Source organism: Myotis davidii, unplaced genomic scaffold (assembly GCF_000327345.1).
Source record: "Myotis davidii unplaced genomic scaffold, ASM32734v1 scaffold562, whole genome shotgun sequence".
Taxonomy (NCBI): Eukaryota; Metazoa; Chordata; class Mammalia; order Chiroptera; family Vespertilionidae; genus Myotis; species Myotis davidii.
The window spans coordinates 2,311,802-2,327,494 of NW_006293953.1; the positions used below are offsets into that span (position 1 = coordinate 2,311,802).

Below are 15,693 nucleotides of genomic sequence, written 5' to 3' on the forward strand. Positions count from 1 at the left end.
CAGGCTGTGTTTCTCCCCCAGGGTGGCTTTTGCTGGAGCCAGAAAGTCCAGGTACCAATGTACAGCGATGCCGTGAACATACTTAGCTGCCTCTGGGTCCGCCAGCACCTGTACAGGGAAGGGGAGGAATACTGGGGAAAGGGAGCCACTGAACCCGGCCCTGCCCGTTCGGAGGGTTCTGGGAGACACCAGGGGACCAGAGAATGGGCAGTGGGATAAACACAACTAGAGGGGGTTGCAGTAACAACCATGGGGTCCTGGGGATCCACAAGGGGGGACTATCACCCTAGCACTCCAGGGGTATGTACACCACCCGGGCACCTAGCTCCGGCCCAGGGTGCCCTAAGAATCAAGAGTTGGGGCAGGCCCAGCCCCGGCCCTCCCACCCCCAGAGAGAGTGGAAGGCCCGGCCAGCGTGCCTCAGTGGTTGAGCGTCAACCTAGGAACCAGGAGGGCACGGTTTGATTCTTCCAGTCAGCACATGCCTGGGGTATGGGCTTGATCCCCCATGGGAGGCAAGAGGTGGCCAATGATTCTTTCTCAGCATTGATGTTTTCCTCTCTCCCTTCCTCTCTGAAATCAATAAAAATGTATTTTTAAATAAGAGAGATACAGAAGAATATGATGTGAGCCTCCCCAAAAAGAGGGTCGGGAAGGAAAGCTCTTCCTAGTATCCTGGTGTGGGTATACAGGGCCTGGAGAATAATGCCATTGCTTCTCCTCAAAGTACTCTCTGGAAGTTCCGGAACCCTGGAGAAGCCCCATACTAAGTCAGGCCCTGAGGATCCTCCCAGCCTGGACAGGTAGACAGGGAAATGCCAGTCTGAGCTTAGGACTCTCCCACACAAAAAGGAGCGGGAACACTTCTTTTCCTGTTGTTTTTTTCACACTTGGACACTCCTCTTCTGCCTTTGGGTGGGACTCATCTTGGGCTGGGCCAGATCTGAGGATGAGAGTATCTCTGTTTTGGGTGGAGATTTCGGAAGGCATGGCCTTCATCGAGCAGAGGAACTACATTCACCGAGACCTCCGAGCCGCCAACATCCTGGTCTCTGCGACCCTGGTGTGTAAGATTGCTGACTTCGGCCTGGCGAGGGTCATCGAGGACAACGAGTACACGGCCCGGGAAGGTAGGGGATGCTGCCAAGGGACCGGTGGGGCCCACCTGGGTTGGTGGTGAGTGGTGAGTGGTGAGAGTTGAGCCTGTGAAAGTGATCAGTAAAATGCCAAGGTCCACCCCAGCTTTAGCTATGTCTTATTAAACTGGACAGAGTCCTTCTGGATGTAATGTCCTGGCCTTCAGTCACCCAGAGACTCTGATGTAGATTAAGTTAGGTGTGTGCATGTTGAAATAAGCATAAGATCAACTTTATGGATAATAGATAAAGACAGAGGAATCCAAATATCTATAAACAGAAGAATTAATTTGTAACTTGTGGTATATTCATACCGTATAATGTTTGCAGCAATGAAAAATTGCAAATCAATGCTACATGCAACAAAGTGGTTGACTCTCATAGACATAATATCAAAATGAAAGAAATCAGACCAAGAAAGTAGATGTTGGACGATTCCATTTATATAAAATTCAGAAACAAGCAAACTCATGTATGAAAGTTCATAGAATCATTATTTGTAACAGCCAAAAAGCAGATGCAAACCAAATGTCCATCAACTGATAAACAGATAAACAAAATGTGGTCTACCCATACAGTGGAATATCATTCATAAAGGAATGAGGTACATGCTACTCATGGATAAACTCTCCAAGCATCATGTTAGTGAAAGTAGGCAGATACAAAGGTAACATATGAGTCCATTTATACCAGTTGTTCTCAACCTGTGGGTCGCGACCCCTTCGGCGATTGAACGACCCTTTTACAGGGGTCGCCTAAGACCATCCTGCATATCAGATATTTACATTACGGTTCATATCAGTAGCAACATTACAGTTATGAAGTAGCAACGAAAATAATTTTATGGTTGGGGTCACAACATGAGGAACTGTATTTAAAGGGCCAGAAGATTGAGAACCACTGATCTATATGAAATGTCCAGAACAAGCAAATCTGTAAAGAAAGTAGATTAATGATTGCCTAGGGCTGGGATGGGAAGTTGGAAAGAAATGGGGAGTGCCTGGTATGGGTTTTTTTTTGGGGGGGGGATATGATAAAAATATTCTAAAATTCACAACTTTGTGAACATACTAAAAACCAATGAATTGTATACTTTAACTGGGTAAATTGCATGACCTGGGTATACATCTCAATAAAACCGTTAACGAAAAAAACAGGCAAAACTCATTTATGGCGGTAGAGGTCAGAACAGTGCTTACCTGGGATGGGGGTGGTACTGACTGGGGTGGGGGCGGGCAGGAGGGAGCCACGGAGATGCTGAAAGTGTTCCCTATCTTGATCTGAGTGGGGATTACAAGGTCTACACATGTCAACAATGCATCGAGTTGTATATGAAGGATTTGAGCACTTTATTTCATGTTTGTTAGGACACAATAAAAACAACCTAAACTAAGAGCAACCACTCAAAGACTAAGAGTAGAACATATAATCTCTAAAACAGGAGAGGATAACCAGGAATAAAGAAAATTCTCTCAATGTCAAGGAGGGAAGAAATGGAGAGGAAAAAAAGCATTTTCAAAACTTGACCATGTACTCATCCATAAAGCAGGTCTCATCAAACGTCAAAGGACATGTATTCTTATCAAGCATACTCTTAACCACAATGGAATTAAGATGGAAATCAGTAACCAAAGGTTAACTAAACCCATCCCAGAGGGGGAAGGAGAAGAAGAGTCGAAGGGAGACACCCAGCGACTGGTGGAAAGCACAGTGGCCATGGCCAAAATCTTCCCTTCTCCCACTGCCCGGCACCAGGGTGCTAAGGCATTCGCTGCAAGCTGGACTCAAGGCCCCTGCAGTCCTGCTGTCTGAACGTTCTGTGACCTCTAGGACTCCCCTCTTCAGGAGGTGTAGGTTGCTGGGGTGACCGCTGAATTAACAAGGTGGTCCTGGGGAGTTGGCGCCCCGGCCACACCCTAGACCCTCCGCCCACTCCTGCCCACTTCAGCCATCTGTCCTCACATCGATGTTCGTTGCTCCTAGAGGCCAGATTTAGATTTAGAGAAACTGCAGGTCTATAGGGGGCAGATGTGGGCAACTGTGCTGTCCTGTTCCCTCACTCTACAGAGACCCAGCCCCTGCTCTCCAGACCCTCCCTGACTCCACCCTTTCCAACTCTGCAGGGGCCAAGTTCCCCATCAAGTGGACAGCTCCTGAAGCCATCAACTTTGGCTCCTTCACCATCAAGTCAGACGTCTGGTCCTTTGGTATCCTGCTGATGGAGATCGTCACCTACGGCCGGATCCCATACCCAGGTAGTGAAGGGGGCCTCAGCTTGGGCTGCTTCCAGGGCCCAGTCCAGCTTTCTTCTCTTGTCAATGTCCATTCAGACTGAGCTCGTCATCCTCCTCCCAACCTCCCCTCACCTGCTCCATCTCAGTTAAAGGACCACCATCCGCCCAGTTTCTTAAGCCTGCAATCTGCGGGCTTCCTCCATCCTTCCTTCTCTCTCACTCCATATCACATCCAAACAGTCAGAGGTTCTGGTATTTGACTCCAAAACACATCCCAAGTCTTCCCCTTCTAACTCCACGGCCTCCATGCTCATCCTGGCCAACATCACCTCTTATCTCGATGGTACAGTGCCTGCCTAACCAGCACCCTGCTTCTCCCCTCTCTTCTATAGGCCGTTCTCTACGTGCAGCCAGAATGAGTTTTCTAAAATTGTGACTCAGATCTTGTCCCTTCTCCATCTCTAACTCTTTCATGGTCTCCCACCATAATTAGGACAAAATCCCAAACTTCTAATTATGCCTGCAGGTCTTGCATGATCCAGCCCCTGTCTACATCTTCAGCTTCACTGTATGTGGCATCCCACCATCCAGTCATCCAAAGTACCACACATGTCCCCCGTGCTTCTCATTCAAAACACGCTACACTGTTTCCTTCATTGTGTTCATCACAATTGATAACTATGTGTTTGTTTAATATTTTCCCCATCAGACTCTGAGCTCCGTGAGGCCAGAAATCATGTCTGTGTTCCTCACTGGTGTATCTGCACTGCCTACCTCTGTGCCCGCCACATAGTGGGTGCTTCGTATCTGTTTGTGGAATAGATGTTTACCTACACGCCTGCGAGCAGCACCCTAGCCTGAGTAGAACACAGGGTATATAAAGATACACGTGACATACAGATTGCCTAGGGCTCGGTAATACTGTTGTGCTCGGTTCCTTTTTGGTTGGAATGGCTCCATGCCAAAACACTGGGAAGAGGGGACAAGGCAGATAAAAACAGTCTGATTGTTTTTATAAACTGTCCTGACTTTGAATGGTGTCCCCATCAACTATTACATTTTGACAAATTCACTTCACTTTTATCCCAGGGTTTTCACCTGTAAAAAATATACTATCCGGTAATGACATCTACCTTATACAAGTGGTTGTGAAGGTTAGGAACAAAAGATATAGACATCGCTCATTCCACTGTATTTCTCAAGTTCCTTCCGTGCGTTAGGCACTAAGGATACAGTAAGAGACGAGGCCCCTGCTTGTAAGGAGCTCACAGTCTAGCCTGAGCACACACTAAACAGACACACACTCCCAAGGAGGTCACTGCTGAGAAAATGAAGCCGAGGCGTGTAAGAGTGAGTGACCTGGAGCTCCTGTGGACAGGGAGTGCCTGTCAGAGCCGGTCATATTTGAGCTGAAAAACAGCTGAGTGTGGATCTGGGGAAAAGATTTCAGGCAGAAGGCACTGCCAGTTTACAGGGCCTGACGTGTGCCTGAGGATAGCAAGGAAGCCAGGCAGCTGGAGCCCAGGAATGAGAGCAGATGGTAGATGATGAGGTTGGCAGGGGCCAGATCCGGCAGGGCCCATGGTCATGGTGAAGAGTGAGTGGATGTTAGTGTAAGCATGTGGCAGCTGAGAGGGGCATCCTCTCATGGTTGAGTGATGCGTGGTTCAGCATGGAGAGTGGCTTTGGGTCTGGGACAAGTGGAAGCTGTAGCAGTGGCGATAGCAACAGAGATATAAGCTGATGGGTTGATGCTACATTCCGAAAGAAGAAAGGATGTGAGTTGCTGATGTGGAAGGTGAGGGAGAGAGAAGAATTAAGGATGATTCTCCTGGTTTTAATGGAGCAACTAGGTGGGCAATGGTTATGGATAGAAATTAAAGAATTCTGTCTTGGCCCCGTTAAATTTGAGGTGAGTAGTAGACATCCAGGTAAAGATGTTCAAGAAAGCACTTGGATATGTAAGTTTGGAGTTCAAGACTGGTGATATAAAATTGAGGGCCATAGATAGTTAAATGGTTGTTCTTAAAGATAAATAACAAATTCAATTAAATAAGGAAATGGTCCCATTCACATATAGGGTGCATCGAGTCTAGCCACCTGTGTGCCAGGGAAAATCAGGAATGGCTATGACACCCTGTATCCGTTAGGATGCATTAAGCTGCAAGTAACAGAGTGACAGACTAAGGAGTGGTAGAAACAATAAGTAAGTTATTGTTCCCATAACGAGTCTGACACTGGTGACTGGTTAGTTCAGCTGCTCAGCAGCTTTCAGGACTCTGGGTTAGTTTGTCCATGACTGTCTTCCTCACATGGTAGAGGGCTGCTGCAGCTCCAAGGATCACACTGTCTCACAGTGCCAGAAGGAAGGAGTAAGTGTGTGTCCTCTAAAGTCTCTATCAGGGAGGAAAACCTTGCCTGGAAGTCTCCCTGGAGACTCCCCCTCGGCTTCCATTGGCCAAAACTAGGTGCCATGCCCCTACCCTCACTCAGGGGAATCTATGGATTTCGCAGTCAAGAGACAGAGCTCCCACAGGAGGTGGGGAGTGATGGCTGCTGGGGAGGCAACTTTGTCTGCCTCCCCTAGACTCCCATCGCCAATCCCTCCCTTTTTAATGGCTCCTTCTCAGGCATGACAAACCCTGAGGTGATCCGGGCGCTGGAGCGTGGATACCGCATGCCCCGGCCAGAGCACTGCCCTGAGGAGCTCTACAACATCATGACGCGCTGCTGGAAGAACCGCCCCGAGGAGCGGCCCACCTTCGAATACATCCAGAGTGTGCTGGACGACTTCTACACGGCTACGGAGAGCCAGTACCAGCAGCAGCCGTGATGGGGACCACGGCAGGGCCAGGCTCTGAGGCGATGCCTGTGAGGTTCACCAGCGCCATCTGCTAGATGTCCGCTCACCCTTCTCACTCCCAGACACCCACCCTCACTCCAGCCTCGGTTCCTCATCTGTCAAGTGGGTGGGCTGGACTGGACAAACTCTTTCTGATTCTAGCAATCCACAATCTGCCATTCTCAGGAGACCCCAAGTTATATTTCTGTTGCCTGGGACATTTGGATTCCAGTTACAGCTGTGGTTTGAATAGAAAACTTTAAAAATAATGAAATATTTAAATAAAAGATAGAAATGCTAAAGGCTACTGACAGGTCAGCTTTTCTTCTAGTTCCTGAATATCTATTTGCCTTTTTGCTGGACGAGTCAGAAATGGGGAAGGCCCCTCCCCGAAACCAGTAGTACAGAGAAGTGGAGTATGATATGCAAACTGCCCCAAATAGTTGCTGACTGTGTTAGTTTCCTCTTGCTGCTGCAACAAATTACCACCAACTTGGCGGCTTGAAACAACACAGATTTATTATCTTACAGTCCAGAGACCAGAAGTGTGAAACGGGTGGGCAGGGCCACCTGCCTTTTGCGGGCACCGGGGGAGAATCCGTGTCCTTGCCTTTTCCAGTTTCTAGAGGCTGCACAGTTCCTTCCCGCTCTTCACTCCAAACTACTTCAGTCATCATATCTCTGCCTGAGTCTCCGGCCTCCCTCTCTCTTATAAGGGCCCCTGTAATTACACTGGACCCACTTGAATAATCCAGACTAATCTCCATCTCAAGATCCTTATCACATCTGTGAAGTCCCTTTTGCCATATAAGGTAACATCTTCACAAGTTCTGGGGATTAGGATATGGACCTTTGAGTGTGGGGGTGGGGTGGGGGGGACACTGGCACTGGGACTCTGGATGGGTTTCCAAGAAGCTGGGTCTGCCAGGATGACAGGAATGATTTTTCATGCTCTGGGACCCTGACTGTCTGGCCAAGCCACATTGCTACACGAGCTGGTGGATGTCTACAGCTTTGGGAGCATTTCCCATGGCCAAGCAGCTACTGCGGTTGCTAAGATGGTATCCACCATTGCAGGAATCCTGGGGTCTGGAGATGGGGCTGCTGCGAGGTATCTGGTTCCCTGTGTGGGAAGCTCTCAGGGGACAGGAGGGAGACCTGGAAAGGAAACAGAGAAGACAAGGAGGCATGTTGTCACGGTTGAAAGTCAGCTTTTGTTGTGAGGGGAGCAATGAGAAGAGGTGACAGTGGAATGGGCACAAATGATACCTTTCTATATTACTGTATTTCTTGAAGGATCCACATCATAGCACCCACCAGGGTCCCATGGAACCCTATACTGAACTGATTCTGTACCCCTGAGTAGCACAGGTCTTAACTTTAGAAACTGGATATAAGAAGAGTGGAAAGCCCTGACTGGTTTGGCTCAGTGGATAGAATGTCCGCCTGCGAACTGAAGGGTTCCAGGTTCGATTCCAGTCAAGGGCATGTACCTTGGTTGCGGGCACATCCCCAGTAGGGGGTGTGCAGGAGGCAACTGATCGATGTTTCTCTCTCATCGATGTTTCTAACTCTCTATCCCTCTCCCTTCCTCTCTGTAAAAAAATCAATAAAATATATTTTTTAAAAAAAGAACAGTGGAAAATAAAGCTATCAGTGTTTCAACTTACCTAGTTGGTAATTCAATTTTTCTCTTGTTTTCTTGTTTGGGATGTGTCTTTGGGTATCTGAAGCAGAGCACAGGGCTCTGTGATAGGAATCTGCACTCATGATTGTGGTACATCGAATTGCTGTTCAGTAATCCACAGGAGGAGTACACTTCTCTACACCACTAACGTTGAGCTTGGCATGAGACTTGCTTTAGCCAATGAGATATTAGAAGACATGTTGTAAGCAAAGGCTTACAATGTGCTTGTGGGGCTGGCTTCCCCTCCAGCCTTTTGCCCTGAAAAGCACATGGTCCAAGAAAGATGAATGACATGTGGTGCAGATGTGGACCCAACCTGTAGCTTGGAGTTAAATCCAGCTGATCCCAGCTTCAATCAACTGAACTCCAGCTGACCTGTGGACATGTGAGAGAGGAATACATGCTTAATATTATAAGCCTTTAAGTTTTAGGGTTGTTTTGTTACATAGCATTATTACAGAAATAGCTGACTGAAACATGATTTCAAGAATTGGAGCCTATCGCTAAATGGACAAGATCCAGGAGTCAACTCATGCCCTCCTGCTCTATCAGTTTACACTGCCCTACACTCTGATATTTTCCTCTGGTCACAGAAAAGACAGGTGAAAACATGGGGATAGAACACCAAAAGCATGATCCATGAAAGAAAAAACTGACAAATTGGACTTGATTAAAATTAAAAAGCTGATCTAAGAAAGACAGAGAAATGAAAATGAAAAGACCAGTTCTGACATAGGAAAACCTATTTGCAAAACACCTATCTGATAAAGGATTGATATCCAAAATATACAAAGAACTCTTAAAACTCAATAATAAGAAAACAACTCTAACTAAAAAATGGGCAAATGAGCTGAACAGATGCCTTACAAAAGAAGATACACAGATGGCAAATAAGCATATGAAAAGATGCTCCACATCATATGTTATCAGAGAAATGCAAGTTAAAACAACAATGGATACCACTACCCACCTATTAGAATGGCCAAAATCTAAAATACTGACAACACCAAATACTGGTAAGGAGGTGAAAAAAAACATACAGAAAATCTCGTTCGTTGCTGGTGGGAATGCAAAATGGAGCAGCCACTTTGGAAAATATTTGACAGTTTCTTATAAAACTAAATATATTCTTACTATACAATTCAGCAATGCAAATACCCACACAAAAACATACACACTAATGTTTGTAGTAGCTTTATTTATAAATGTCAAAACTTGGAAGTAACTAAGATATCCTTCAATAGGTGAATGGATAGCCCTGGCCTAGTAGCTCAGTGGGCTAGAGTATCATCTGGATAAGCCAACGTTGTGGGTTCGATCACGGTCAATGCACATACAAGAATCAACCAATGGCCATAACCGGTTTGGCTCAATGGATAGAGCGTCGGCCTGCAGATTGGAAGGTCCCAGGTTTAATTCCGGTCAAGGGCATGTACCTTGGTTGCGGGCACATCCCCAGTAGGAGGTGTGCAGGAGGCAGCTGATCAATGTTTCTCACTATCTCTCCCTTCCTCTCTGTAAAAAATCAATAAAATATATTTTTTTAAAAAGAATCAACCAATGAATGCATAAATAAGTAGAACAAACCAATGTTTCTCTCTCTCCCGCTGCCCTTCCTCTCTCTCTCAAATTAATAAATAAAATTAAATTAAAAAAACAAACAGGTGAATGGATAAACAAACTGTGGTACGTTCATAAGGGAATGTTGTTCAGTGATAAAAAGAAATAAGCTATCAAAACATGGAAGCCTGGCTAGTGTTGCTCAGTGGTTGATCATCAACCCATGCACCTAAGAGATCACCAGTTTGAATCCCGATCAGGGCACATTGAGCCTGGGTTGCAGGCTCAATCTCCAGTAGGGGGTGTGCAGGAGGCAACCGATTGATGTTTCTCTCTCACATTGATGTTTCTATCTCTTTCTCCCTCTCCCATCCCCTCTCTAAAAATCAATAAAAACATTTTTTTTAAAAAAGGGAAAAAAAAAGGAAGAACCTTAACTGCATATTGCTGAGTGAAAGAAGCCAATCTGAAAAGGCTGCATGCTGTATATTCCAAATATATGACATTCTGGAAAAAGTAGAACTATCGAGACCATTAAAAATCAGCAATTGCCAGGGATTTGGTGGGGAGAGGGGATGGGATGAATAGGTAGAGCATAGGGGATTTTTAGGGCAGTGAAACTATTCTGTATGATACTCTTAATGGTAGGTACATATCATTATATATCTGTTAAAACTTATAGAATGTACAGCACAGATTGAACACTAATGTAAACTATGGACTTTAGTTAATAATATTGTATCAATATTGGCTCATTAGTTGCACCATATATACCATATTAAGGCAAGATGTTAATAATAGGGGAAACTAGGGGCTGGGTGAGGGGGTATATGAGAACTTTGTACTTTCCACTCATTTTTCTGTAAATCTAAAACTGCTCTAAAACATAAGGTCTAGTAAATAAATAAATAAAACAAAACATGGGGATGAATTTTGAGCCACCAATTCTTTGGGACTCTATATGCAGTTCTCCCCTGGAAGGTGCCCCATGTCAATGACTTGCTTCAACCTAGCCTCTAGCTGTGGCTTTAAGTATAAATACAGAGAAAGCACTGGTTTCCCCTGTGATTTGAAAAAACTGCCTCCTTATTCTCCAACCTGGGCCCTCAATTTTGTCATGTGTCTGTCCTCATCACAGTATATCTGACATAAGACTATATTGATTTACATTCTGTTTGCATCTTTCCCTTTTGAAGGTTGGCAATGACTGCTAGTTATCTCCACCTCCATGTTCCCCGTTCTTCTGGAGAAACAGAATTTTTATCAGGGGCATGTGACCACCCAGAATGAATGCTATATTTCCCACTCCCTTTTGCAGTGAAGTGTGGTCATGTGCTTACATTCTGATCAATGGGTTGTAAGTGGAAGTGTGGTATAGCACCTTCCAGATGTGGACTCTTTGCCCCTTATTTTTCATCTCTTCCTCCATCATGCTGTCTAGAATGTGCATGTGAAGGCTGGAGCTCTAGCTGCCATCTTGGACCCTGAGGAAAATGAATTAATGCTAGGGATGGCAAAGCCAGATGGTGCCTGGATCTCAAGATATTTGAGGCATAGCTACCATACAGCTAGGACGATCCTCCGGACTTGTACCTCAGAGAGTGTGGCATGCACTGTCAGTATTCCTTAAAGTGGCCTAGACTTTTAGCTGTCATTATCTGCATCACTGTGCCTAATGGCTCCTTCTCTAAAACTGGAGGAAAAAAAACACAACACCACCAAAAAACAACCACACATACACACACACACACACACACACACACACCCTCAGCTGCCAGCATTCCAAGAAGGCCAAAAGTGCTAAGAAATTAATGACCTCTGGGATCAGTCCTCAACTAATGACTTTTGGGAGTTGGTGTACAAATAAATACTCCAGCTCTCTTGCCTCTTGGTTGGGATAACTGTGAAGTTTGTGTTTTGTGCTGTTTCCCATGATTTCCCCACAGGATTAAACTTCAGTTACCTACAGAGGTAACCTGCTTGACAACATACCCTCTCCAAGTATAGTTCCGTTATCAATGTCGGTTAATAGTTTCATTTATACTCATGAATAAGATGAAAATGAAATAAAGAAGTATGCATGTTTTCACTCCTTAGATGATATGAGCAACTTCTTTGCTGAATAAGGTAAGAGTTTCCAATACTGTCACAATTTTGTGCTAATCACAATGTAACAGCTACAAACACAACACACTTAATGTTTTTATCTGCATTACTAACATTGGCTCCATCACCTAACCTAAGTCTAGACCTGGGTTTGGCAAACTACATTTTATTGCGACACAGCCACACCATTACTTATAGTCTGTAGTGGTTTTTGTAATACAGGCAGAGCTGGGTTGTGACCCAGTAACATGGTCTTCAAAGCCTAAAATATTTACTATGTGACCCTTTACAGAAAAATTTTGATAGCGAAACAATAATTCAAGTCCTGATTTGTAGCTTTGCTGATTTTTGTGTTATAAACAGTCTCAACATGGCCAATTTCAAACTAGCAACCAGAACTGTATTATGATATTCATGGGCCTTTGGCACTTTTGCTTTTGTTGGAACCTTCTTTCATAAAATATATATTCTATTTATAAATACATTAAATTAATTAGAAATTATAGTTGATAACTACATTGATATCAAGATGAATATATTTATATATGAAGACATTTTTTTCCTTCTGATTTAAAAAAATTTCTTTTGAACATTTTTGTGGCATCTAAAAGTATGATGGGCCTTCTGCACTGTGCCTACTGTGTTAATGGATACGTTGGCTCTGCTACCAATCCTACACTGCTGAACACAGAGCTGGAAAGGAATATGCAGCAATACACCATTTAGCAATATTACACATAAAATAGATGTAAATAACTCAAGAGTAAGATGTAGTAAAATGATTAGGAAGTGATAAGTTTTAAATATAAAATGTTTTAAAATTGATTTTAGAGAGAAAGGAAGTGGAAAGAGGGAGGAAGAGAGAGAGAGAGAGAGATTTATTGTTCCATTCATTTATGCATTCGCTGGTTGATACTTGTATGTGTCCTGACTGGGGATCAAACCCACAACCTTGGCATATCAGGACAATGTCTAACCAACTGAGATACCCAGCCAAGGTCATTTTGTTGAGCATTGCCCCATGTACCAGGAGGTTATCTGTTCAATTCCCAGTCAGGACACATGCCCAGGTGAGCTCTATCCCTAGTAGGGAGTGTGGGGGAGGCAGCCAATCAATGTTTCTCTCTCATCGATGTTTCTATTTGTCTCTCCCTTCCTCTCTCTGAAATCAATAAAAACATATTTTAATTTTAAAAACCATGTCTATTTGTCTGAAAATATCTTTAAAAAAATAAAAGCAATTAAAATGATAAATTGTATGTGATGTATATTTTACCACAATAAAAAAGGTTTTTTTAAGGAAAAAAAAGAAACTTACCATGTGATGGAGCTAGTGAGAGGTAGGGATGGGATCTGACCTCAGGCCACCAAGTTCCAGGATTCTGGTGTATGTTACCGAAAGAGATGGGAATGTGAAAACCCTTGGGGGAAAACAAAAAGTATGAGGAGGGGGAAAATGGAAATACTGAAGAATAATAAGCCATTTGTGAAGCTTTCCCCTTATTCTTCATCCCTCTTCAAGCATCCAGAAAGGGTAGAAAACACCCAGGATTCAAGATCCAGGAGAACTTGTTGCAAGTTTGGAATCTATGACTTACTAGTGATGAGATTCCAGGTAAGTTCTCCTAGTGGCTCAAGCTTCCTTCCCCTTGGGAATATCTGTTCAGCTCTTCTTCAGGATGGTTGTGTGGATGAGAGAGTTAATGGATGTGTGTTTCAATGATCAATTGCTCATGAGAAACCACTCCAAAATCTAGACCGACTGCGCTCAGCTGGACAGTTTTTCTACTGTGCATAGTGTCGGATGTGGTTGCATTCAGCTGGCAGTTCAGCTGGGGCTGGGATGTCCAAGATGACTTCATTCACAATTCTAGTGCTCAGCTGGAGTTTCTAGATGTCTTGAGGAGTTGGCTGGCCTCCCTCCCTTTCCATGTGGCTGTCCAGCAGGGTAGCCAGACTTCTTTAGGCCCAAGATGATAGCCGCAGAAGCTGCCAAGCCTCTTAAGGCTAAGACCCAGAACTGGCAGTTGTTTGTATCACATTCTTTGGTCAAAACAAGTGATATGACTAGCCAGATTCAAAAGGAGAATAAATAAAATCTGCCTCTTGAAGGGAAAAACAGCATGCTCCTGAAAAAATGGGAGGACTTGTTGGCAACCATCTTTCTGGACAATCCATCACAATGGTGCTCATTTCTACTCAGGGAGATAGAGAGCAGAAATCCAAGTGCCATTTGTTTGCCAACTATATCCAAGGGCAGATGAAGTTAAGGGAATAAATCTCATTTTGGTTTGGCATCAGCATAAAACTAATGAATAATCTATTGAAATCCTCCCTTAAGACCTCCCCCAAATGCCCAGCTTTTAAAACCCCTCAAAAGGAAGGTCACAGAGCCTGCTCTCCCAGGAATATGCCTGCACCCTCCCCCCCGCTTGCCTCCAAAAAAATGAGTTCGCGTGTCATAGGTTCGCCATCACTGTCCTACACTCTAAGGGATCCCAGGAGGCTTGCAACTAGGAAGCAATGGGCAGCGACTCCTCCTCCCCAGTTAACCCTTGACCTTGGCCCCATGGCCCCCTTTTCTCTGACTTCCTAGTGAGCCAAAGCAGCCCAGCCCAGCCCAGGCTCATTTCCCCGCCTAGTTACTCCCTCTATTGTTGCTTCTTCTATCCTAGGCCCTTCCTTGTTTCAGTGTTGCCAGCTTTAATAAACATCCTTTAAAAATCACCTGGATGCCTGCTGTGAAATCTTTCCTGCGCAAAGTCAAGAACCCACTCGGGGCCTGGTCACCTTTCCCGTAACAAGAGTCACACACTTACCTAACACATGGTGAAGTCCACATTCAAAGATGTCCTCCTCCACTAAATACATTGCTTTTCATTCATTCCTTTAACAAATACATAGTGCATTGTATTGGGCACCTTCCATATGCCTGAAGGAAAATACATAAGAGTATAATGACAACTATGTAACATTGTGTCATTAGCTCCTCATCACAAAACTATGATGAAAGTATTACAATATTCCCCTCCCCATTTTACAGATGAACATGGAATGAGGTTTAATAATAAACAGGCTCCTACCTTTTAGGTATTACAGTCTATTGGAGAGGATATAGAATAATCAAGCAAGTAATTCAATGCATAATTACAAATTATTCTCAGAGTAGAACCCTGCTCTTGGAATCCTGGTATCCGCCTCTCACCGAAATCAAGGCCTCAGGTAACCCTGGCAACCGTCCTCTGGCCATTAGTAAAGATGGTGCCCCGAGAACCTGCGCGTTTAGGCACAACCTTCATTTCCCACAATGCAGTGGGGAAGAGGGAGTAGCTGTCTCTGCCAGGAGCTAATATGGCTCCCCAAGTTATGCCCTACGCTCTCTTCCCCTAATCAGCGACTTGACTGCCCAGACCAGGCTACGGATCAGGAGCTAAGTCGGCTTTGCCCCTCCATACCGCAACTACAGGAGCGATTGAAGTTGAGCGGCACCTCGCAGAATTGAACTCCATCACCGGGGAAACACCACTTCCGCTGACGTCATCACGCCGACACGTGGATCCAAGATGGCGGCAGCGATGGTGAGTGAAGGAGACTCCGGGAGCCGGAGCTGGAGCCGGGTTCTCCGGGGGATCCCAGGATCTTCCGGCACTCCATGCCTGCCCCGAGCCACCTCCGGAACCCCTAGCTCAGGCTTGAGGGATGTCCCTGACTGGGCTTGTCTCCCCCAAAGTTCCCCTTCCCCGGCCGTGGCCCCGCACTCAGGCTTGTCAGGGCCTGGAGTTTTGAGGGAGGCATTGGGTCGGAGGAAAGGTCTCGGCGACCGCCTCTGCTGGTTCCTATTCCTGCTTTGGTCTCCGCTTTCTGTGACCCCCATTTTCCAATTTTCACTTCCCAGCCCTGACCCCTCTGAAGAGCCCCCCATTATTCCCGCCTTTGCTCCTCCCTCTCACGTCCAGATCCTGCTGTCTCCGCCTCCCCACCCTCCTGACCAGTCCGTGGGAGCGACCTCGCCTCTGACCAGCCTCCAGCCTAAAGCCGGTGTCAGACCCTTTCCAGAGCCCCGTCCGCACCTCCACTCTCGCCTGTTCTCCGCGCACCCGTCTCGACCGTGGTTACCCCGAGCTTGCC

The 15,693-nt window shown here is 45.4% G+C and overlaps 2 protein-coding genes and 1 long non-coding RNA gene across 6 annotated transcripts in view; 2 read left to right on the forward strand and 1 right to left on the reverse strand.

The window, feature by feature from the left end:
- HCK (HCK proto-oncogene, Src family tyrosine kinase) overlaps positions 1-6,519 on the forward strand; it is a 25,583-nt gene extending 19,064 nt beyond the window's left edge. For both annotated transcript variants that reach the window (XM_006767866.2, XM_006767867.2), the window contains exons 10-12: positions 977-1,130; positions 3,260-3,391; positions 6,001-6,519. In XM_006767866.2, the coding sequence (XP_006767929.1) occupies positions 977-1,130; positions 3,260-3,391; positions 6,001-6,203 (489 nt within the window). In that variant the 3' untranslated portion in view covers positions 6,204-6,519. The remainder of the gene's footprint in view (positions 1-976; positions 1,131-3,259; positions 3,392-6,000) is intronic.
- Positions 6,520-7,971: 1,452 nt separating this feature from the next.
- Positions 7,972-15,093, reverse strand: LOC102757062. 3 transcript variants are annotated; one of them, XR_001514587.1, is made up of 4 exons: positions 15,021-15,093; positions 14,385-14,497; positions 12,884-12,986; positions 7,972-8,274 (listed from the first exon to the last, which is right to left on the reverse strand). It is a non-coding gene; the product is annotated as an uncharacterized LOC102757062 (long non-coding RNA). The 3 variants fall into 3 exon arrangements; XR_001514586.1 differs by lacking the exon at positions 15,021-15,093 and adding an exon at positions 14,771-14,858; XR_001514585.1 differs by lacking the exon at positions 15,021-15,093 and adding an exon at positions 14,649-14,817.
- Positions 14,903-15,693, forward strand: part of TM9SF4 (transmembrane 9 superfamily protein member 4) — a 55,445-nt gene continuing 54,654 nt past the window's right edge. Inside the window, exon 1 of the mRNA XM_006767868.2 lies at positions 14,903-15,143. Coding sequence (XP_006767931.1) covers positions 15,129-15,143 — 15 coding nt within the window. The 5' untranslated portion in view covers positions 14,903-15,128. The remainder of the gene's footprint in view (positions 15,144-15,693) is intronic.